The sequence below is a fragment of the Aedes aegypti genome, chromosome 2 (genome assembly GCF_002204515.2).
Source record: "Aedes aegypti strain LVP_AGWG chromosome 2, AaegL5.0 Primary Assembly, whole genome shotgun sequence".
In the NCBI taxonomy this organism is placed as follows: domain Eukaryota; kingdom Metazoa; phylum Arthropoda; class Insecta; order Diptera; family Culicidae; genus Aedes; species Aedes aegypti.
Genome location: NC_035108.1, coordinates 363,743,101 through 363,767,559, shown reverse-complemented (window position 1 = coordinate 363,767,559; position 24,459 = coordinate 363,743,101). Strand labels below are relative to the sequence as shown.

The window sequence follows — 24,459 nt, the reverse complement described above, 5'->3', positions numbered from 1 at the left end:
AGGTTTCACAGAAACATTAAATTAATTTTAACCAGTCTCGGATCAAATTACCCCACTGTGAGGCAGAATATCGAATGTATTAAACAAATAACAATACTAGATATACATTTTTTTTCTGAAATTGAAAGCATCATTACCGATGTTATCAATAAAAATAAAAAATGATTTTTGCGTAACGCGACACCATTTGCAGAACCCTGTTGGAAGATAAACGTAACGCGGCCCTCATAAAATGAAATCAATGATTTCTGCAATAAGTCAATATTTCTTTCCAGTTTGAAGTCACACTCTGATTCTTATCAATACCTAGAAGGATTTCCTAGAACAAACCCGGATTGTAAAAATTATAGCAGAGCGGCGATTATAGCGTGATTTTTAAAAAAGTGCATTTCAGCGATGGTGTCGCGTTACGAAATGCAACTGCTTTTAGTTACCATATATACAGTGTTATGTTTCAAAATGAATGTCACAACATCAAGAACATTTAATATGCAAGATATAAAACCAGTTTAATCACATGGCATATTTCCGAGAGCAGGCCTAATTTGATAATGAAAGTCGGTTCCTCGTAACGCTGGAATGTGTCCAATGTCCGGAGCAAGACATGCCACACATTTAATGTATTTTAAGTGGTTTATATTCTATTAATCGTTATTTTTTATTCATAATTGCTCTCAAAAGACAGTTGTTTTCATACTTCAACGAAATATTTTATCATGTAATATGAAATTCCTTAGAAAATATAATGTTGAAGTTGTCTAGGTGCTTAGGTGTCCGGATTTCGAATCAAAACGGTATGTGTTAAATTGCGGAGTGCAATTCGGAAGCACAAGCATGCGGTTTTGTTATTTTTCAGCATTCGATTTTCCCATTCACGCGTACAGTGTTTTGCTACGGTGACCATAGCCATCAGGATCGTTTACACCACCCTGAGTGTAGAAATATTATTTGGACGGTCGATTGAACGTCGAATCGCTGAGAGGTTTCAAATGCAGAATCCGGTGAGTTTGTTCCAATATGAACCAATGCCAAAATATTATTCATAGGTGCCAGAATGTCTGCCAAACGTATCCTGTGGCCTTTCCCATCTCATTAACATTCCACAATATCCCGTAACACCTATGAGAGGTCGTAGAGTTCTCTGCATCTTTCTTAAGTAGGTGTTCAATTGATCATTCCTCAGCATTCGCAAGGACGTGGCCAGGACAGCTCTCAACTGTTGAAGGATGCGTAAATCTTGTCTAAGAGTTAATGATTAGACAAAAATCTTTGACTTTGGTAACGGACGGGAAGGAGGCATACAACGGTTTAGGACTGTACCACCTACGAATTTGTGTGAATTACTTAATGCTAATGCTAATGCTAATGCTAATACTAATACTGGAAATACGCCTCCACGAGTTCCTTCTTTATTTTTCCGTTACATCGACTAAGTATGAATCATCTGGTATTTTCTTAAGACCAGTTGGCATGCTAAGGAAAATCCTAATTATATTAAAGATTTGTGAATGGTAAGGACTTTTGACATAATATTTTGCCAAAACTAGGATGGTTGAACAATATGAGGATGTCACCAGTGGTTGGTGATGCGATCCACGAAATAATCATGCCTAATCGTATTCACGATATAATTCGATAATCGCGTTATACGCCGAAGAAGTGTTCATCACTCGCCCATGCAAGAGCAAGTAACGCGATCAATAGATCAAACAATCCGCCGTGCTTTTTCATTTCACTACTTGACCGACGCGCGACATGTTTGATCCTGCCCTCATCGCCCGCCCCCATAGGAGCAAGCTTCAAGGTCGAAGGATCAAACAGAGCTCTTTTCAATATTAGATTGAGATATGATATCGAAAATTGTTCGTTTCAAGATATTATTTTGAAATTTCTGTCAGCTCGGGATGTCACATAGAATCTATCAAAGTTGGTGAAAAAAAACCATAACTAACAAGCTGTAGTCATTTATATCACTATGAATCCATGAAGATTTTTTAAAGCAATCTGCCAAAAAATTCGAAAAAAAAACATAAAAAAAACTTAAGTTTGCCTTGTATTTTGTATTGTATCTTCTGATTATTCCGATATGAATTCGTCAAAGCATTGTTAGTGCAATGATTCGAGTGGAAACATTCATAAACAGTAATTAGTCGACCAAGGAACACTGATCCACAGTAACTCCAAGAGGAGTTTCTTAGATGACTTCGATACGATCTCTCGGAGAAATCTTTTGAAAAGCTTTTGATGAATGCACTGGTTAAGTGTAACACTTATTTGAATTTTGATTTACCTTGTAGTCCAGAAACTCATTTTAATATAAAGCATTCGGTTTGTATCGGTTGTACTGAATCATATAATTTTGCATTAGCAACAGTCAACAGATAAAGTCAGCATAACCACCCATACCCCTCTACTGGACAGCAATCCTCACTTTGTCCATTTTGTTCTCTATAGTTATTGCACTGCTGACAATCATAATCACCAACGTAATAACTCTCGACGCCGCAGTTATCATCCAAAACCCAAATTTGACGTTGATCTACCCGCAATCGTTCAACATAACTCAGCTTACTAGAAAACTTCTCATTGTATGCAAGTACCCCTATATCTCCCGAATCCCCCCTGAAAAACCACTCACCTCTCGATGTATGCTGCCGTTGCGAGTGCTTTCGCCGTCTCCAGAGCAATGTTGATCTTGTCCGCCGTAATGACTGATTTATGGGCACTGATGCCCCCTCCATAGACCGGTATGGCCGAAAACGCGGACGATGGCTTCTCGGAAATCGGTGAAAGTCCTGCTCCGATAGGGCTCTTGATGGTTCGCAATACGTCCGGGCTGGTGAGTTTGAATGGAATGTTACTGGACGTGGACGTTGTGGATGGAGTCCGTTCGCGATGGGTCGCTTTTCCAGTGGACAGAATACTGGCAGCTCCTACCGGAAGTGACTTAGGGCGAGGCTGTAATGGAGGCGGAGGTCTTACGTATTGCTCCACCCGTGTGCTGCGTTTTGGTGCCGCCGCCGTATTGGTGGGATCAATTTTTTCGTAGATATGATAATTGCTGCGAATCGATTCGTATAAATTAACCGGGCCGTGGTCTTTGGACAATTTATTGGTCTGATTTGGTGGCGCCTGTTGGCTGCTGCTGATGGTCGTCGTTGATGATTTCATCCGATGGATGGTGGTCTCTTTCGCCGGTGGAATCTGGGCCTGGATGCTCGATGGTCCGGAACCACCGCCATCGAACTGGGTTTGACTCAACAAGTGCTTCTCGTAAATGTCGTTCAATGATTTGGGTGCCATTTTGCAGCTTGGTTGCTGTTTTGGCAGTCGAGTCACAACCGTTGTCGAGCCTGTCTGATTGGACACGGCTGGCGACTGTTTTTGATTTACGCCACCATACTTTCCGCTGCTCGGTTGCTGCTGCTGCTGTAGATAATCAGCCTTTTGTGATAGTGCCATATCAAATTGTAGTGGCTGATGGCTTTGAAACTGACTGGAATGCCTCTGAATGGGACTTTGGCCGTAGAATGATGCTGAATTAGCATATGGATCAGGTATTTGAACGGGCAGCGGGAGCAGCAAAGGTTGATTAAATATTCCGGCATTGTTTTCAGTCATTGAATCAGACTTGGCTGGTCCTGCCATGATGAGGGCTGTGGCCGAGTCTTGACGAAAGTGAACTCCCGCCGAGGCATATTTTTGCTGCAGCAGCACAAGATCCGCCCGGGCCGAGTTGGAACCTGTCCGTTTGATGGCCGCCATAGTGCTTATCTGCCGAGGACGATGAACGGAGGCCTGCAAGAATTTATATTAATTAAAAACGTTTCTTTTGAGGGTGGGCACTTGGGGTTGAGGGTGATATTCAGTATTGAATTGAGTATTTAATCTTTTCACATAGTTCGAAGTAGTTTTTAGAAAAAAAAAGTAAGCACGTGATAAATACATAAATGAAAAACGCAGCATTATAAATTTAAATCAATAAGGCATATATGTCGGTTTGTCTACTCACATCAAAATGAACTGTTCAAATTAGTCGTATTGAAAAGTGGTTCATTAACTGAATCATCTGAAGGTTTACATACAATTACAATATTTACAAAAAGGTTGGCAAGTAAGTTGTACACATACCTGCTTCAAATAATGTACCTTATTGATTTCAGTGGATCCCAACCTTTTCGAGGGCCCTAGGAAAATGCGAAAAATTAAATACAAATTAAATATGAAAAATTATAAAAATATTACAGTTGTCCAAGTCTGAAATAAACCTATCAAATTGAGTAAACCCTACGGATTTTTATGATTATTTTATATTAGACACTTTTAATATTTGCCATATATATATATGTGTGCCAGAAAATCATTCGCCGGAAAGTGCCATTCCCCAGAATGGACCATTCCATAGACTTAAAAAAAAATTTCAGATGTATTTAGTGTGCAATTGTAGGAGAAATAATCGAGCCAGAACGTTAAAAAATGTAAGATTTTGGTTCCTGGGAATCCATCTCCAATTTACTTAGTATGCAAGCTTCGAATATCCGTTGTGGTTAGTATGGCTCTAGTATTCTATTTCTTGGACTAGGTACAAATGGCTTCCTTTCGGTTGAAAAAAAAAGACTTCTCGGGCATTCAACGATCAACATTTGTAACTTTATCAATATGAATTGAACAGGCAGCGTAGAGCTAAAAAGAAAAGAACATACATTTGAATACTTCTTAAAGAGGCTTTAAGGCAAATAATACAGTTGTAGAATTTATAAGAACATCCTATTTTTTTTTTTTTTTTCATGAAGAAATCTTAGTTGCCCAAACCATATCAAGTAGCGATATGCAATTAGTCTTTTTTGAATACTTTATCATGTACTGCAATTTAAGTGGCTCATATCACTTAAACCAATTGTGCTATTTTTTTTCTAATGTCGCTCCCTTGAATGTCATTTCCTCAATCTCCAGCTACCAGAGTTACATTCCCCCCCCAGAATGACTAGAATGCTTTTCCTATGTCTAGAAGAGCTAGACCAGTAGAATAGCCTTCAGACGATAAAGAAAATAAGAAAAAAGTGCTGAGTTTGGTGAAACTATAATGAACCGCTGATTAAAAAAGAAGGGTGCATATCATACGAACCGTTCATCACTTTAAAATGTATAACAATTATGAGTGCCAAAAACATTTCGGGGGAAGAGACCACTTGCGAAAACGGCATTTTCAGAATTTGTTTTCGAGGAAACGACATTACCTACTGATACTGGGAGAAAGTACAAAAAATAAACTCTAAATTATCTGGTAGATGTACGAGAAATTCTGGAAAAGAAAATTTTTTCATAAAGAATAGTTCATAGCAAAAAAAAATGCAATTTTCTCGAAGTTGAAAATAGGTAAAACAGCTTAGAATAAAATCAAAACTTTTGAGGCTCGCAAGAGGTGTAAAATTTTAATGTTATAAAGTCTCCGCTCTGTGCCCTAGTAAAAAGTTTAAAATGAGCCGTTACTTTTATCAATCTAGCGCTCTTGAAAAAGTGAACAAGGCCACTAGTCGGCTATTGTGATGGCCATCTTTGGATTCCGGGATGTTTCACCATGAATTATTTGATGAGATTGATAAAAATTGATTAAATTTTTCAGGACAACCCTAACTTATTTGTTTAATAAAATCATAACTCGCGAACCATAAACATAGAAGTTTGGGTTCGTCGGGAAAGTTGCTCCAAATGGAATGTCAGCACAGCGGTTTTCAAGCTCTCGTTCCCCAGCAACGGTTCGAATTCGTCAAGAAGCACGGGCTTTGTACAAACTACTTGAAGGGTACACACCTGGCGACGAATTGCTCGAGCGGTTTCTGCAAGCAATGCTCTAAGAAGCATCATCCTCCCACCGATTTCTTCTGCTTCGGCTCCTAGTGCATCCACAGCAGTTCCCAACCAATCCACACTAACTGTAGTTGGTCAATCCGCTGAAGCAATCGGGTCGCCCTCGTACCAAATGTCGCAACGCGAAATAATTTACGCCATACGTCAACCGACTTCCGGTGCCACACTACGCGCGACGTCGTCGTTCCGAACGTTTCCGCATTCGTATTTGGTCGGAATCGCCCCCTCCACTCCGTCGGTCGAATCTCTCGTCGAAATAAACTCGCCTCCCTCCACCTCCTGTAAAAATGCTTAAGTGACTCGCAATTATCATCAGAATACGGTTGTACTCTCGACCGCTGTTATCAAAGTGAAAGATGACGACAACGTCTATCATTTCGCTAGAGCTCTGTTGGACAGTGGTTCCTAACCTAGCTTCATCAGTGGGTCGCTCTGCCAGAAACTCCGGTTAAAGCTTGTCAAGCTCAACTCACCAGTCAGTGCTATAGGCCAGTCCACTTTGGCGTATCACTTCCTTTGCCTCCAATCCAAGGAGAAGAAGTTCGCTGTCGATGAAGATCTTCGTATCGTCTAGCACCAGTTCTTGGAGGAATACGGTTTTTTTACGTGGTGAATTCGCGCGCGTTGCGTAGCCCGCAGCTTTTCCTACCCCATCATGCCATCCACCGTCCTGAGACTTCTACGACAAAGGCCCGAGTCGTGTTTGATGGATCATGTCGAAGCGCTACTAGCTTATCGCTAAACGATGCTTTGTTCGTCGGACCAATAGTATAAGCAGCTCTGTATTCTACGATTATCAACATCCGCTTACCTCGGTACGTCGTCACCGCAGACGCCGAGAAAATATTCCGACAAATCTGGGTACACCCAGATGACCGTAAGCACCAACAGATATTGTTCAGGAAAGATCCAACAGGACCAGGTCCCATCTACCAACTTAAAACCGTAACATACGGACTCGTAAGCTCACCTTATCACGCTACTCAGGTATTAAACCGGGCCTTCCTTATACGAGTGGTTAGAGTCCGCGGCTACATATCACAGCCATGCTCAAGGTGTCTGGGTTCGATTCCTGGTCGGTCCAGGATCTTTTCGTAATGGAAATTTCCTTGACTTCTCTGGGCATAGAGTATCATCCTTGAGTATCATCGTACCTGCCACACGATATACGAATGCGAAAATGGCAACTTTGGCAAAGAAAGCTACTAGTTAATAACTGTGGAAGTGCTCATAAGAACACTAAGCTGAGAAGCAGGTTCTGTCCCAGTGAGAACGTTGTGCCAAGGAGAAGAAAAAGAAGAAGAAGAAAAAGAAGAAGAAGAAGAAGAAGAAGAAGAAAAAGAAGAAGGAGAAGAAGGTACTCAACCAGTTGGCCATAGTCCATTTTACGAAATGGCAACACTGATGATATTGCTGTTACTTTCACACGTTACGACACCGCCTACTGTCAAAATTTCTTTCATAACATAAGCGATCAGCTGTTCGAAAACGTCTCGTAAAATGGACTATTGATGAAGGCGGTTCTTGTCATGAAGAAGGGAATATACGTAGATGATGTTCTCACCGGTGACGACGATGGAGTCAAGCTCGCCGAAACGTGTCGGCAGTTAATGGAGATGTTGCATCAAGCCTGCTTTGTTCTTCGAAAATGGCCAACCAACAACAACGCCGTTTTTGCAAGTGTTTCTTCTCAACTGTGGGAAACAAAGCCAGAACTGGAAATCGATCGGTCTTCTGCCATCAAGACTTTAGGACTTCCCTGTCTTCCTCAATCGGACACATTTCAATTCAAAATTCCAGTATTGTGTCTGTTAGATGTCGCAACGTAGCAAACAAACGGCTCGTCGTGTCCGAAATGTCACAGCTGGTCGATCCCCTCGGCCTTTTGGGACCTGTAGTGATGAAAGCCAAAGTGTTTGTTCATGTACTTAGGGCAGAACACTGGCCGTGGGCTGACCAACTATCGGAGAAACACACCGCTTTGTGGACAATCTACCGATCGGAGCTCAACCAACTACAGGCACTCTCCGTGCATAGTCTTGCAAAACTGCAATTAGGGTAGGTGTACCAGTTATGGACATAGTGGTTCCCTATTTCGCCATACGGGATTACTAGAATGTTTTCACATTTTGAAAGATTTTTTGTGTTGTAGTAGTGAGATTTAAGATATATCTTTATGTTTAAACATTCAAAAAGATTTAAAATGTGAAAGTCATCGAAATTTCTTGTATGGCCAAATAGGGAACCACTATGGCCATAACTGGTACACTTTCCCTATAGTTTGCACTGATACATTCGAACAGCCCCACAGTCATCTACTGACTGCCATGCCTCGTGTTGCTTCACTTCGTGGAAAATCCATCTCTCGTCTGGAGCTATGCGCCGCTCTTCTCGGCGACAACTGTCGATATACAACAGCTTTCGCAGAACCTCCAACGTTTTGGGTGGATTCGTTCTTCACTGGATAAAATCACAGTCCAATGTATGAAAGATTTTAGTGTCCAATCGGATCGCAGAGATCCAACGTCTATAACTAAGAGCTGCCGGCGGTTTTGGCCAGTCCGAGGGCGACGACTAGCCCGTAAGGATGTACATCACTGTAACCTGCCTCCGGTGTCAACCACGGCTAGCTCAGCTGATTATGGCACCTCTTCCCTCCATTCCTGTATCATCAGCTAAACCAGTGATTCTCAAAGTGGGTGGATTCGCCTCCCTGGGGGCGATTTTCCCATCCAACGGGGCGAAAATTTGTAAAATTGAATTTGAGGGGCGAAAAGTCTACAAAGGGAGCGATAATACGACTAGCTATGAAAAATTTAAAACAAGGACTCATTACGTTTGAAAAATATTATTTATTCTCCATACCATTCCACATTTTCTGGTTTGTGCTTTTGAGCCTTTTGTCTGTCATGCTTTGAAAATAAGCATGACATACAAAAAATTGCAAAAAACTAAATATTTGGATTCCATTTTTTACAACATGTGAATTAAACACGAATTTCCAAAGTATAGAATAATGACTAATCACAGATAACATTGCAATTATTTTCAATGCAAAAAATATGTGAAAATGAAATTTTGAGTATTTTTAGCAGAACTTCAGGACTGGACATGTGATGTTTGAATTGTTTTCACTAATAAAATTTCGACACTACTTATTATACAATTATATTTTAACACCAGTTTCTTAAACAAATAAATATTTGGAAATTTTTATCAGCAAAGTCGAGCACCAACAAAAACACACTTATAGCCGAAGATATGAATAACTTTAAAAAAAAATAGATTTGAAGAAATATCTGAGTACCATCGTAATGAAACCTTCAGACCTTTAAAATATATTAAAGTCCTCATAGATTACAAAAACAAACTTTTTCATTTTATATTGCTGTGAAAAGTAGTTGGAAAATTTTATGAATTTTGAAATTGGATGAAAAGGCGTTCTCGGAATCAGAAATTCATAATTTTTCATCGGAAAGATTTGTTGATACAAGAAAATCAGTGAAGATAATACTACATAATTCTTTTGTGAGTATGAGAGACAAGTGCATATTTTTGGTGTATGTATATTTTTATGCATAACATATTTTAACAGAACATTCGAACCTTTATTTGGTACAATTTTGATAAGATATTGTTCAATACCTAAGCAAAGTATAGCGTTCAATACAAATATTCAAGTTATATTTTAGGGGGGCGATTCCAAAAATTACTGCCTTCAAGGGCGCGAAAGTCAAAAAAGTTTGGGAAGCACTGAGCTAAACTGTTCATACACTCTGGGATGGATTACTGTGGGCTGTTTTCCGTAAGTCCGTTAAGTGGTCAGTTTAATTTTGGCAATCAAGTTAATTCCCGTACATATTTCCAGACAAATTTTCAGTACTTCTGTTTAATTATTGAATATGTATCACCTGTACTGGAAATTTAGGTTGTTGAACAGTGAATTGTTTGGCTGAATGTCGTTAATCCTTTGAGAATGTGTAGATGATATGGATAGTTTTGTAGCTGCGGGCTTAACGATTTTGGCAAGCCTTTGGCCTTTGTTCGATTGTCTCGATCTCTGGTAATGCTGATGTGAGACTAACAGTTGTGTGTTTGAGGCTAACAGAGTTTAAATTTTCTACATAAGTTCCTCCATTGCTAGAATTGCTCCAGGAGTTCCATTAAGGATTCCCCCTGTAGTATCTTCAGGATTCCACCAGAAGTATGGTCAGAAATTTCTTTAGGAGTTCCTTAGGCAATCGCTCCAGGAGTTTTTCCAGAAGTTCCTACAGGTATTCCTCCAAATATTTCTCCAGGAATTCCGTCAAATATTTCTCCAGGAATTCCTCAAGAAGTTCGTTCAGGAGTTCCTTTAGAATTATCTCCAGGAGTTCCTTCAGAAATACCTCCAGGAGTTCCTTCAGGAATATTTCCATTAAAACCTTAAAGAATCCCTCCAGGAGGTCCTTCAAAAATTTTTCGAAGAGTTCCTTCAAAAATTCCTCCGAGAATTACTTCAGGAATTCATCTAGTAGCTCCTTCAGGAATGTCTCCAAAAGTTCCCTAAGGAATTCATCCAAATATTCCTCCAGGAATTCTCCAAATATCCCTTCGTGTGTTAATTCAGGAATTGCTCCAGGATTTCGTTCAGGAATTCTTCCAAGAGTTTCTTCCGGAATTCCTCAAGGAGTTCCTTCAGAAATTCCTCTAAGAATTCCTTCTGAAATTCATCCAGGAGTTCCTTCTGTGATTCCTCCAGGAGTTCTTCCACTAGAGATTCCTAAGGAGATCTTCCAGGAGTTTTTACAGGTATCCCTTCATCCAGGGAATTGCTCCAAATATACCTCTAATGATTCCCCAGCAGTTTTTGTAGGATCTCTTAAGTATGTCCTTAAGAAACTCCTCAGGAATTTCTCCAGAAAGGATCAGGAACTCCTCCAAAAATTCCTCCAAAAATTCCTCCAAAAATTCCTCCAGGTATTCATTCATATATTCCTCCAGCAATTCCACCAAATATTCCTTCAGGTGTTCGTTCAGGAATTCCTCCAGGATTTTGTTCAGGAATTCTTTCAGGATTTCGTTCAGGAATTCCAGCAGAAGTTCCTTCAGGAATTCCTTCAGGAGTTCCTTATGGAGTTCATCCAGAAAATCCTTCAGGAATTCGTCCAAGAGTTTCTCCAGGGATTACATCCTAAGTTTATCCAGGTATTCTTCAAGGAATTTTTCCAATACTTCCTTAAGGAATTCCTCCTTTTACCAGGGGTTCTAATAGGAGTTTGTCAAGGGATTACTCAAGGAGTTCATCCAGGTATTCATCCAAATATTTCTTCAAGAATTCCTCCAAATATTCCTCCAGGAATTCATTCAAAATGTTCCTCGTTAATATTGTTCCGGAAGGAATATCTCCAGGAGTTCCTGAAGAAATTGCACCAGGTTTTTTTTTCAGCATTTCCTCCAAAAGTTCCTTCAGAAAGCCCTCCAGTTATTCCTCCAAATATTTCTTCAGAAATTCCTCTAAATAATGCTCCATGAGTTCGTATAGAAACTCATCCAGAAGCTCCTTCAGGAATTCGTTCAGGAGTTTCTCCAGGGATTATTCTCGAAGTTCCTCCAGATTTTCTCCCAGCAGTTCCTTCAGGAATTTCTCCAATAGTGCCTTAAGGAATTCCACCAGGAATTTTTCTAAGTATTCCTCCAGGAGTTTCTCCAGAGATTATTCCAGGAGTTCCTCCAGGTATTCCTCCAAGAATTTCTCCAGGAAGCCATCCAGGAGTTCCTCCAAGTTCCAGGAGTTCCTCGAGGAATTCTTTCAGGAATATCATTAGAAGCTCCTGCAGAAATTCCTCCTGAAGTTTCAGAATATCCTTCAAGAGTTCCTCCAAGAATTCCTTCAGAAGTTCTTCCACGAGTTCATTCAAAAATTTCTTTAGGTGTTCCTTCAGCAATTTCTCCTGGAGTTTCTTCTGGAACTTCTTCCTGGAGTTCCATATGGATTTCTCTAGTACTTGCTTCAGGAATTCCTCCAGGAGTTCCTTCAGGAATTCATTCAGTATTTCGTTCAGGAATGCTTGCGGAGTTCCACCAGGCGGAATTCCTCCAGGAGTTCCTCCTGGAATTAATCCAGGAGTTCCTCCAGAAATTCGTCCTGGAGTTCTTTCGCTAAAGATTCCTACTGAGTTCTTCCTGGAGTTCCTTCTGGTATCCCTTCACGAATTCTTCCAGGGAATTGCTCCATATATACACGCTCGTGCAAAAGTTTGGGTTCACTCCCTCAAAAACATACAAAAGTGTTCTGTCCATTGGCAACTCTAACCCAGAAGCTACCATAGGGCTCACCGTTGACAGGCGAGTGTCATCTGGATCGATGTCGTATGTGCCAATACTATAACAATCAATGTCTGTCCAAGTAGTATGTTCTATTTTCTCGCAATGAAGAAAATAAGTTTTAAGGTGTCCCGCGAAATAAACCTCTTTTTTAGTTTGTAACGTTAATTTATTCTCAATATTTACTTAAAGTTGTGACATTTTTCAAAAAAACACACTGAAAAAACATTTGTAATTTTCTCAGCATTGGATCGACCAAAATTTCAAAACAAACTGTCATTAGAATCGTAATCTTATATTCTTTGAAGAGCACTCACGAAATTTTTGAGGAAAAATCTGAAAACTATTCAAAATCAATGCAACAGTCTTTCAAGTCATCGTGCAAAAGTTTAGGTTCACCCTTTAGTATGGGGTCATGCACAAATTACGTCACGCTCCCAGGGGGGTAGGGGGTCAAGCCAAGCGTGACAAGCCTTACAAAAATTTCGGACGACTCATACAAAAAACGTGACATAGAGGGGAGGGGGTCAAAAAAGTTGAAATTTTGCGTGACATAATTTGTGTATCACCCCTATGATTTAAATCGTGCAAAAGTTTGGGTTCACCTCAGCCGCACGCAAATCATTTTTGTCAATATCTCTGCCATTTTTCAACCGATTTTTATAATTCATAGCTTTTTCAAACGCAAATAATGGCGCGTACATGATTGGTATGAGATTTCACAGATTGTTCGTGTTTAAAGTATGTTCAGGTGAACCCAAACTTTTGCACGATACACCATACTGAGGGGTGAACCCAAACTTTTGCACGATGACTTGAATGACTGTTTCATGGATTTTGAAAAGTTTTCAGATTTTTCCGCAAAAATTTTGAGAGTGCTCTTCAAAGAATATAAGATTACTATTCAAATGACACTTTGTATTAAAATTTTGGTCCATCCAATGCAGAGGAAATTACAAATGCTTTTTCAGTGTGTTTTTTGAAAAATGTCACGGCTTTAAGTAAAAATTTAGTAAACAAAACTCAAAAAATGTTTTTGGAAAAATACATACGAAGTAAGAATAACTCTTTGCCTTTTGAATGCGGCTTTGAGAGTTTCAATTGGACGTGTAATCCCCGAGATATGTACTGAACACTTTTGTATGTTTTTTAGGGAGTGAACCCAACTTTTTGCAGGGTGTACCTCTAGGAGTTCCTCCAAAGATCCCTCCAGGAGTTTCTCCAGGGATTCTACCAGGAGTTTCTCCAGGTATTCCTTCAGGATTTACTCCAAATATTCCTGCTGGAGTTCCACAATGGATTAATCCAGCAGTTTCGCCATGGATTTTCTCAGGAGTTCCTCTAGGGATTTCTCCAGGTGTTCCGCCAGAGAATCCTAAGGATTTTTTCTTCTGGTATCTAATAAGGGATTCCTTCACGAGTTCCTGCAGGGATTTTCTCAGGGCTTTCTTTATGGATTCCTCCAGGATTTCTCTCAGGGATTCGTCCTGGAGTTTCTTCAGGAATTATTCCAGTTTCTTCAAAAATACCTCCAGGAGTTCTTCCAGTGACTTGTCTTAGAATTCTTCCTAAAGTTGCTTCAAAGATTCCTCCAAAAGATCCTTCAGGAACTTCTTTCAGGGATTCCTCCACGAGTTGCTCCATGGGTTTCTACAGATATTACTTCAGGAGTTTCTCCAGGTATTCCTTCACGAATTTCTCCAAATATTCCTTCTGGAGTTCCTCCATGGATGGATGGATTTTCATAGGGTTTTTTTTTCAGGGATTCCTCCAGGAGTCTCGAAAAAAAAACAAAGTTTCTAATTAGAATCAAACCTTACTTACTTTACTTTTGCTGGCGCTACGTCCTTCAAGACATGACCTGCGCCACAATGTTACGCCAACTAACTCGGTCCATGGCTGCTAACCTCCAATTCCTCGATCGCCCCACACTTCCAAGATCCTGCTCCACTTGGTCAAACCACCTAGATCGTTGCGCTCCCCTTCGAATCAAACCTGCATACCTTCAATATCGCTATGCTCTATAGTCACGGACTTCTCCACAAGGCTTTGTAAACCCTCCTAATAATTTTATTCCAATGTTAGTGTTAGGCAATTGCACTGAATACCACCCTTAAACAACATACCCCACTTTAGCATACTCACGAATGTAGCCTGCATCGCGTTTTCCATCTTCGACGTGCTGCTGTTGTTGTTGCTGTTGCTGCCAGTTGCAGTGACTTGGTCCCTACAAATGAAAACACATCGTTATACAAAGTTTTGCACTACAAGGCCGCTGTTGGTGATATTGCAGTTGCTTTAGGTTGCGATAGGGAACTATAAGTACTACAACTATAAGGTATATGAAATAGTCCAAACAACAGAGGAGCACGGTGTTTGTCAATGTGCAGTGCAGAAACGTACACCCAAGTTAAGGTTTAGCTAAAAATTTCATTTATTTTCACAATGAACATTTGATTTGAATTTTGATAATTTTAAACAAATGTTTGGCCCTGTTGAATTTCAGTCAAATGATAGACACTTATAAACAAGTATTAAAGGACTATTCCCTATATCGAGTGTTAGCATAAGCTATCTAATTAAGTTTTTTGTTTGAACGTTTTTGATACACCCAAAAAATGATTTTGAAGAGATAAACCATCCCCTGGGTGTAACATTCTGCTACCAGCCATTCAGCATAGTTTAGCTTGTGACTCGGCAGGAAAAGCCCGAGCAATGCAAACGAAGCAGTGCACTGCATTTTCCACTTTAGATAGTCTATGACTTAGCAGCAGCGAGTAGCGCAAGGCGGGAAAAGCGAAGAAACTCAAACTTTAAGCCCTGGGTGCTATGCAACCAGCGTGGCATGTCTCTGCGATGCGATGTTTTGAAACGTTTCATGCCCGCTCGCTTTAATCTTTAAAATGTGGTCCGATGAACCAACGTTTCTTCTTCTCTGCCCAGCATGTTTGGTGCCTCAACATGCCGCAAGTTGGCCAGCTGTTTTCGTTTATATTTAAGGGAAGACGGGGTAATACGAGCCCTACATTTTTGACGCCATTGAAGAGATATTCTTTTATTGTAACTATAGTGAGAGAACTGTGATGACGTTTTTCCAAATCATAAAAAATAATCGAGATAGCTCTTTGATGGCTTCTGCATAAATATGTAGAATTAAAAGTTCTTGAAGTTTCTCGTACAAAGTATACATAACATATCAACGCTTCAGTGGCGCATCATACCTAGTTCCCCTACGCCCATAGCTTATGCACGATATCTAACCGAAGTGGACTTACAATCTCGTTCCTTGTGGCTGAGCGGCTTTTCCCTTGGCTGGCGCTTGATGAGGTGGTTGAAGGCTTGCCGAGGGGGTGTTTGTTTTGACGGCCAGTTTTCGACGCGTTGTTGTTGTCGGTGCTGCTGCTGTTGTTGCTGAGGCTGATCCAAATCCTTTGGCTGTGGCCGGTGTTGGTGCCAGAATCTTTGTTCCATTCTTGCGGTCCATTACCGGTCAAGTTTTCTGGACAAGGACGATGGTTTTGTAAATGGGCCTTCAGTCATGGGTTTGGACTGGGTGATATTTGGGAGGACTGGCGATGTTCCATTGAATCTGAAACAAAGCAACAAGAATAGGCGGATCAATTAAATGATAAAGAATTTCATGCCTTAGAATGAAATAGTAAGAATTTCGAAATGATCTAATTCGGAAAAAAATGGTGCATGATGAGAAGCAGTATGCAATCAACGTAGTACGTTGCAGTGATTTGGTTTGTGTTAAACCGACTTGTAAAACTTAATCAAATGTAGAACAGAAATATCGAGTACTTTATTCCTTCATATTAAACGTTATTATAATGTATAAGAATGTAATAAAAAAACGAGAAAAACGTAAAAAAATAGTAGTTTTTATGAAGTTCATATGGTATATCGCAGTAGGAAGCCGGATCTTGTTTTTGTCACATTTGACTCACTACGGCAGGGTTTTTAACCGACGGAGACCATATATGGTAAAAATATGTATTGTATTGGAGTGCTTATTCAATCAATGAAATCTCGCTTGCCAAAGTGAACCATGCAAATGCCCAAGTTTATCTTTACCCTACCATTTCTAGCTTAGTGCTACAACCAGTGTTGTGCAAAACTAAATTTCTCATAACTCACGCTTGAGATTTTTCATGCATGAGTTGTAAATCACGCAACTCAGCAGTCAAAAAATCATGGATGAGTTTGCTCACCTTTTTGACTCATTGTCTTGCATTTCCACAGTTTACTCAAACACGGCAATAATTTCTTGTTAGTCTGGTAAAATTATTGTAAGCCTTCTAAAGTAAACAACAAAATTCGGGTTTCACGAGTTTTTGACGGGTTTTGCGACTGAATCATTTTTTTACGGTATGAGTCGATTGAGTGATTTTGCATCAAAATCTCGAGCGTGTAACTTGCGAAGCAGATCTCTAATGAGTTTGCTCTCACGGAAGAGCGTATTGATTGAGAATTGAGTGTGAGTCTATCACATGAATTGGCTACAACTAAAGGTAAATTCATCTTCCAACATCTACTTCTGCTCCTTTTTCTTCTCCTACCTGGAGAGTCCCCACTGGGACAGAAAATATTTAGCAAAGGGTTCTTATTGGCAGTACCGCAGTTATTAACTGGGAGTTCTCTTTACCAATGACGATTTTTGCATGTGGAGATGGTATGGCAATATGTATGGTATTGCAATTTTGAAGGTACGTTTTCCATAAAAAACGAGTTGTCATATATTCAACTATTTTAACAGTCATAGTAAAAATGCATTGCACAGCTCTACATCTGTGTTGTTGCTTAAGTTGCTCAACGAGAGAACGAAGCGCAGAAATTTGCATTAAAAATCGTTGCCATCATTGTTGCAGTAGGTTGATAGTATATCAGCATTACAAAACTTCACTGCCTTTTGAAGCATAATTTTACACCGCGTATCAGTCAGAACTAACATTCTAGTAAAGCCAGTCTGAAAAAAAAACAAAATGTGTTTTGCTTTCATTATTGAAATTTTTTTGACCAACAATGTGTTAACACCTTGAAATTTTCAATACGACTTATAAACTTTGGCAGACTGATCCGATTGATTTACTACTGTCTTTTTTGAAATGGACTATCATAAACAACATTTTTTCTGAAAGAAATAGAATAAACACCCTAGTTTATTTAATATTCCAAAAACAAATTGTAAATCATGATCAACAGCTGAAAAACCTCAAAATCATTGAAATGGCTTTAAAATCTTAAAGAAAAATAAGGAATCGCTTCTCTGTTAACATTTATGAACTACATAAAATTTGCTTAAATGCTCAGACAACCAAGAACATTTGATGCCTCAAATGCTGCATCAATTAGCTGGCCCCATAAATCTGATTTTTTGACTTATCAAACAAAACCTTCAGTTTGATTTTTTTAATCAAAGAAAGCATGATTTGTTTATCTATTATCTTTATTATAGTTATTATTCATATGTTATTTTGTTATTATTGAACTCATCAGGGGTCCAAGAATATGAAAAAAGGGTTTACTTTAAAGAATATAACTGAAATTCACAATGTTAATATGAATATAACTCAGTAACTGATCCGCAGTTGAAGGATGTGTGGTGATGATTTCAAATATATATTTGGTAAGCCTTATACTTTTCCGGCCCTGGGGAGGGTTTTGACCACCAGAAATCACGCTAATAAAGTCAATAATGGCGCCGGGCACGTTCTTACAATCATTCGGGGATGGAAGGAATGTTAGTATGGCATTCATTGTTACTTTATACCGAGCATACCGCTGCACGTGAATAAGTTTTTGTTAGTGGAAAGAATTCGGAAGTTACATAATCTGGATGCACCTTGGTAAAGATGTTATTAATGTAACCTCAAATTAAAAAGTTGTTATTTCTGGTGACGAACCATCGAAAGAGTTTGTTAATATTATATGTATGTGTGTATGTAGGTAGTAGCGCTAGGCAACTGAATATAGCGTACGGAAAAGAAGAGTGGTTTACTCCCTGTTGCGCGACATGCCTCGTACCTTTCGTATCTTTCGCTTTCGGATGAATGACATCCCCGGAAACTTACGATATAGGGCAAAATGGTCCAAAATGCCACTTTAAGGATTTGTGTCGTTTTCTCGTAATTAGATCTACATTTTAACACCATTCTAAGTCATAACAGTAACTTTACAATATTTGCTAGCTTCGACATTGAAAACATTTTCCAAATTTCAGGTTTTTAATAGTCTAAAATCGTGTAGAAAAGTTGGTTGAAAAATGGGGGTGGTTCAAAACGACCGAATGGGTGGGGTAAAATGCCATTTAGTATGGAGAACTAGGAGTAAGCAACCATGTTACTCCATGAGTTTGCTCTGTGGTATGGAAACGCTTATTCGTTGATAAAATCATCGAAAAACCTTAATATTTAGGCAAAAAAGTGAAAAATATTGAATTTCACCGGGAAATTAAGGAAAAATCTATGAGTTAATGTTCAAGGGTTGTAGCGGCAACTCTTGGGTAAACATAGGTTAACATCGTTTGGCAAAAAATACAAATGGAAACGCTGTAGGAATGATTTAATGAGGTGAGCCATTTTACCCCATCAGTGCGTCTTGGACCATGTTCCCCTACTCGGCCGATTTCCTCTACTCCAACTCCAAAGGAAGAAGCAAAATGTGGTTTGTCCGGTTTTCCATTCTAGTGGTCAGTTTTACTCTCTATCTTTCACCTGCCTGTATGCAAGTAGGTGGGACAAATAAGTTGTTTGGCTTTGTATGCTCTGAGTGCGGAGCTGCAACAAACTGTGTTTGCATGTGTGCCGTGGCGCGCAGAGCAAGACAGTTTCAACCGTTATAATAAAGCAGAGAACCAAAAAATCGGTTCGTTCTTTTCCGGGTCACTTTTTGTCTGATCCGTGCTTATCAATTGAACCGATTCTTGCGAAAAAAGCCACGGATCACTCGTTCTTTTAAGTGATCCGGATCTTTTTGAAGGCTTCGATTCCTTTTGCCCATTTCTGGCAGATAGCCACCATTCTATTTTGAGTCTTTCCCTGCATACGGGTAAATTTTCATTTTTAATTTGAATTCATAGTACAGCTGTATGAACGACCAAGAGGGGGTGGCGGACCCGTAAGCAGAGATACTTAAGCGAAACCTGCGGGAAAATTATAGATTCTTCTTTAGGAAACGGACCGCTTTCCAAACATCCCGTAGGCCAGTGATTCCCAAAGTGGCTGAATTCGCCCACCAGGGGGGGGAACATTTGTGAAACTGAATTTGGGGGGCAAACAGACATAAATGGGGCGAAAGTACTAGTTTGAAATAAATTGAAAATACCGATTCATAATATTTGTGGAAAACACTTATTTCAATAGATGATTACACTCTTTTGCGTTTGAAGAATTATTCATTCCATATTTCTTTTTGTTAATACCTATACCAAGCATGCTATTAAAAAATCATATAAGGCAAAACATGACGATTGTCAAAAAAAAATATTTGTGTAATGCATTCAGTTTTTTGTACCTTTCGTGAATTTCAAAACATGAATCAGCAACTGAAAGTATCCTTAAAGATAACGTAGATCTGATAATTTGTTGTAACATATATTTTTGCGAAGTTAAAACTTTAGGCGAAACAAAACCAAATATATTAAAATCTTTAAAAAGAAGTTTCGATGCATATCTTGTACGAAAGTTTTTGGACTAGGCAGCAGTTTTTCACGATAACGCCAGTACGCATTTTAAAATTTCCAGAAAAAGAAAGAAAAATCTGAGTTCTCCTGAATGTTTTGAAAAATATCATCTTTTTACGTTACGTTGTAGTGGAAGCCAAACGGTAAAATATTGTGAATTTTTGTATATTTCTTTCAAGTTTTGAAAAGGGTAAAAAGTGTCTTCAGGTTAATCAAACGTTTATCCAAAATTCCTAAAATTGATTAATTTTTTTTCTAAATTTTTAAAATAAAACATTAACGAATGTATATAAGATTTGAAAAGCAGAAAGTCGACCAAAAGTATAAAGATGGGCGTAGTTGAGTGAAAACTGACTCAGAAGCCAGTAATAAACGCAAGATAATTGAGAATTTGGAATTATAAGTTACTGACCAGTTGGCAATTTCATTAATTATCTATTATCGTTATTTAAAAAGATACATATATTGAAAAGTTTTCTAGATGATAGAAAAAATGGGGACGATTAAATCGCTGATTTAAAAAAAATGATAAATATGATAGTTATTCCATGACTCTTTTGCAAGTTAAGAATATGTTTTGATGTACCTAGATCAGATTAAGTGCTTCTGGAATTTGATTTCTGGAAAACGTTGTCTAAGCATTCATAACAACAGGATACTTGTAATATTTTCTGTTGTATTTGAACCCCACCTAAACATCTGTTTCGAATAAGCAACAAAAAGATCAGAACTGGACTCCTTGACTTATCTTTACAAGGCCAAAATATCCCCCCGTCAAGTCTGTCAGAACACCGACCATATATGCTTTAAAATCAAAAATTTTCAATATTTTCATCACATATAAATACAGGGGATAGGCAAAATGATTGAGATAGGCAACATTTTGCCTAAATTCAAATGCTTATAACTTTATGAAAAATTGATGAAAATCGATGCATCCGAAAGCAGTCGACGGCAAATTTGGTCTTGTTTCAGGAACTTGCTTGGCCATGGATATTGGCCACTGGCCACCGGAGATATTCCGGAATTTTCGAGATCATGTCCAAATGGCATTTTTTCTGTCGCTTGTATTTTTGTGCGGTGTTTATAATTTTCCTAGAAACTAGAACTAATAGGAAGTTAAATGCCGGTGGACGCATTAAGATTCGTTGAACATCTTCAGATATATGACCATTTCCGTAAAACTAGTCCGGGAAAATAAGATCAGTCATGTTAGTATTACCAATCATGTAATTATTATTAACAAGATGCTTTCCTTAAGGTGTTCATTTAATCACCCCTTCCCTTATAGATGGAGGAAGGCCATCAAAATGTCGTTCGCATTTAAGTGACGACACGATTGCTACAGGGCGACGGACTTTTGTGCCTGTTGTTCAATATTGCGCTTGAAGGTGTTATGCGAAGAGCCGGACTTAACAGCCGAGGCACGATTTTCACGAGATCCGGACAATTTGTTTGCTTTGCGGACGACATGGATATTATTAGGAGAAAATTTAAAACGGTGGCAGATTTGTTCACTCGCCTGAAACGCGAAGCAACAAGAGTCGGGCTAATGGTGAATGCGTCGAAAACTAGTACATGCTGGTTGGCGGAACTGAGCGCGACAGGGCCCGCCTAGGAAGCAGTGTTACGATAGACGGGGATACCTTCGAGGTGGTGGACGAGTTCGTCTACCTCGGATCCTTGTTGACGGCTGACAACAATGTTAGTCGGGAAATACGAAGGCGCATCATTAGCGGAAGTCGTGCCTACTATGGGCTCCAGAAAAAACTGCGGTCAAGAAAGATTCACCCCCGCACCAAATGCACGATGTACAAAACGCTCATAAGACCGGTAGTCCTCTATGGGCATGAGGCGTGGACTATGCTCGAGGAGGACTTGCAAGCTCTTGGGGTTTTCGAACGCCGAGTGCTAAGGACGATCTTCGGCGGCGTGCAGGAGAACGGCGTGTGGCGGCGAAGGATGAACCACGAGCTCGCTCAACTCTACGGCGAACCCAGTATCGTGAAGGTAGTTAAAGCTGGAAGGATACGCTGGGTAGGGCATGTTGCAAGAATGCCGGACAACTACCCTGTAAAGATGGTGTTCGCTACGAATCCGGTCGGAACAAGAAGGCGTGGGGCGCAGCGAACTAGGTGGATTGACCAGGTGCACCAGGACCTGGAGAGCGTGGGTCACAGTCAAGGATGGAGAGAAGCGGCCATGAACCGAGTGAATTGGTGTAATATTGTTGGCGAGGCTTTATCAAGATAATTGATGTAAAGCCAAATAAGTAAGTAAGTAAGTACGATTGCTACAGAGAGGCAGCACACTCTTATATATATTAACACATATATTTGGCTGCTCAGTAATCCAATCTGCATGGTTTTTAAATTTATTAATTCATTACATGTGATAAAGAGTTTCTTAATACAATATAGGACATTTACGTTTGAAAAGTGGGTCTGTTGAAATGAATCAAAATAGTCCTCTATTAGTCTTTCAACTGAAATTCCACACTTCCTTTGTAAAACCATTCAATTTTATTATAACTACACTATTATAAGTTACAGTTTGCGTCCTTCAATATACATAATGTTAAATATAAAATCTAGTACGCGAACACTTGGAGTGTCGCTTATTATTTTCTTTTGAATAAATACACAAACGCAACATGCGTATCATTTACACAATGAAAAAGTGTGTAAACATTTTTCACGAATTTGAAGAAGGAGCATGAAACGAGCTCACCAATTGATTATACATCGTTACCAACACGACTAACGAATACGCGAACATTGAATTAAGAACTGGCTTGCTCGCGCAGTGGGCGCAGAGTTTCTTTCTAGTTCAATTCAAAACAAATGTTTCACATAACGTGGTAGTAGAAATGCTATTTAAGTAAGTGAGAGTTCTGACTATTCGGTGTTTTGAGACGTAAAAATTGTAATTTTCTTTCAAACTTTCATTGCATGGGACAAATTAAATAAGGTACAGTGGGGGAAGTGTATCAGTGGGGTACGTGGATCATTCGTCAATATTAAGCATAAATTCTTGAATATGTTGAATGTATTCGCACCATTGCTTTGTTTTAGGTTATATTCTTACATCCACACTGATACTATTGTAAAACTGGTACTACACGTACACTAACACAAGCAAACTTGTTAGCTGCAAAAATAAAATAATTTCAAAATTGTTTTCCATCATTCAAAAATCCATTGTATCTCTGTCTAAAATCGAATACTATTAGTTTTTTCGACACATGGTGAGCATTTCACTTCTAATTGAATGAATCACAATGAAAAATATGTGATTTTTATAAATAAATACAGATATATTGTACATGGTACACTTACCCCTACTTCTTAATAGGGTGGTGTAAGTGGATCAAATATTATTATCATTTTTTGGCAGACTGCAAACGTAAATTTTAATAAGTTTCAATATCCGCAAATGTTGATTTCCTTTATTTTTTCTCATTCCCAGCTTAAATTTGTCAAATTCACCATAGCAAATTTGAATAAATCCATCTAAAAGTTTGTTTAATTTTTCTGGTATAAAAAATATAGAACAAAATATAATTTCAAAACCAAGGCCGTACCTTTTCATTTCATTGAAAGCATTTTCAGTCCCCAACTGACTGACCCAAGCTTGCCTTCCAATTGAAACTCTACTGTTTCGTTTCAATCCGACAAACCTTTCTTTTCATCACAGCAAGCGTAGTCTTTCATTTCTTTCTTGCTGCTTGTGCATCGCGCGTCATAAATCAGAGCCTCACCGCAGCGAGCTCGTCTTTCAATCGATAGTCTCTAAATTTAGGAGCTGATTAATTCAAATGATCGACGTGGTGGCCCGCATAGATTCTCTATCTCAATTTATTACTTAACATATTACATACATTACTATTGCAAAAAATAGGAAAAATTCAATTTCAAACATTTTGACGGATTTCAATGAAACCAAATGAAACGAAATTCTTACTCTTTCATTTCACCTTTTCTCGTTCGTAGCTTTCAATCGGGCAACGAAACGAGTGAGTGTGGAACGAAGAACGAAGCGACGCAGTTGTTCGTCACCATCGAGACGACACAACCAAGCTTTCGTGTTTCACAAAATGCTTTCGAAAATGCACAGCCCTGTTCAAAACTCACACGAAAGTTTTCGTGGTTCACCTAAACTAAGTTGCATAAGAGCAAAATATACTAATTCTCCAATTGAAAGCACATTATCGTACCTTATTTGATCATATAAATTATTTTAGACAGATGATACAAACATATTCATAAATAGAATAAACAGATTTCAGTTTGTTATTAAAAAAATAAATGTAATCAATATTTTCAAACAACGAATTTTTTTCTAAAACATTGTTATAAATAATCCTACAATACTTCTGTATATCTTTTGTGTATAAAAGAATGGATTTTCACCAAATTATTCTAGTTACAATGTTTTTTTTTTTTTGTTGTTCGAACTAGTGTAAATTAATGTGTACATATTTTTCAATATATTTTGATTAAAAAAAAGATACTATTTAATTTAAAAGTATGAAAATGTACCATTACTAGCATTAATGACAAGAACGAGAGTAGTATCATTCTTACTATACATAATAACAT

At 38.8% G+C, this 24,459-nt stretch overlaps 1 protein-coding gene across 2 annotated transcripts in view; it reads right to left on the bottom strand.

Annotated features, from left to right (window-relative positions):
• LOC5578647 (kinesin-like protein CG14535) overlaps window positions 1–24,459 on the bottom strand; it is a 562,809-nt gene that overhangs the window by 424,051 nt on the left and 114,299 nt on the right. For both annotated transcript variants that reach the window (XM_021846519.1, XM_021846520.1), the window contains exons 4-6: window positions 15,450–15,763; window positions 14,320–14,401; window positions 2,639–3,798 (exon numbers count right to left, since the gene is read on the bottom strand). In XM_021846519.1, coding sequence (XP_021702211.1) covers window positions 2,639–3,798; window positions 14,320–14,401; window positions 15,450–15,658 — 1,451 coding nt within the window. In that variant the 5' untranslated portion in view covers window positions 15,659–15,763. The remainder of the gene's footprint in view (window positions 1–2,638; window positions 3,799–14,319; window positions 14,402–15,449; window positions 15,764–24,459) is intronic.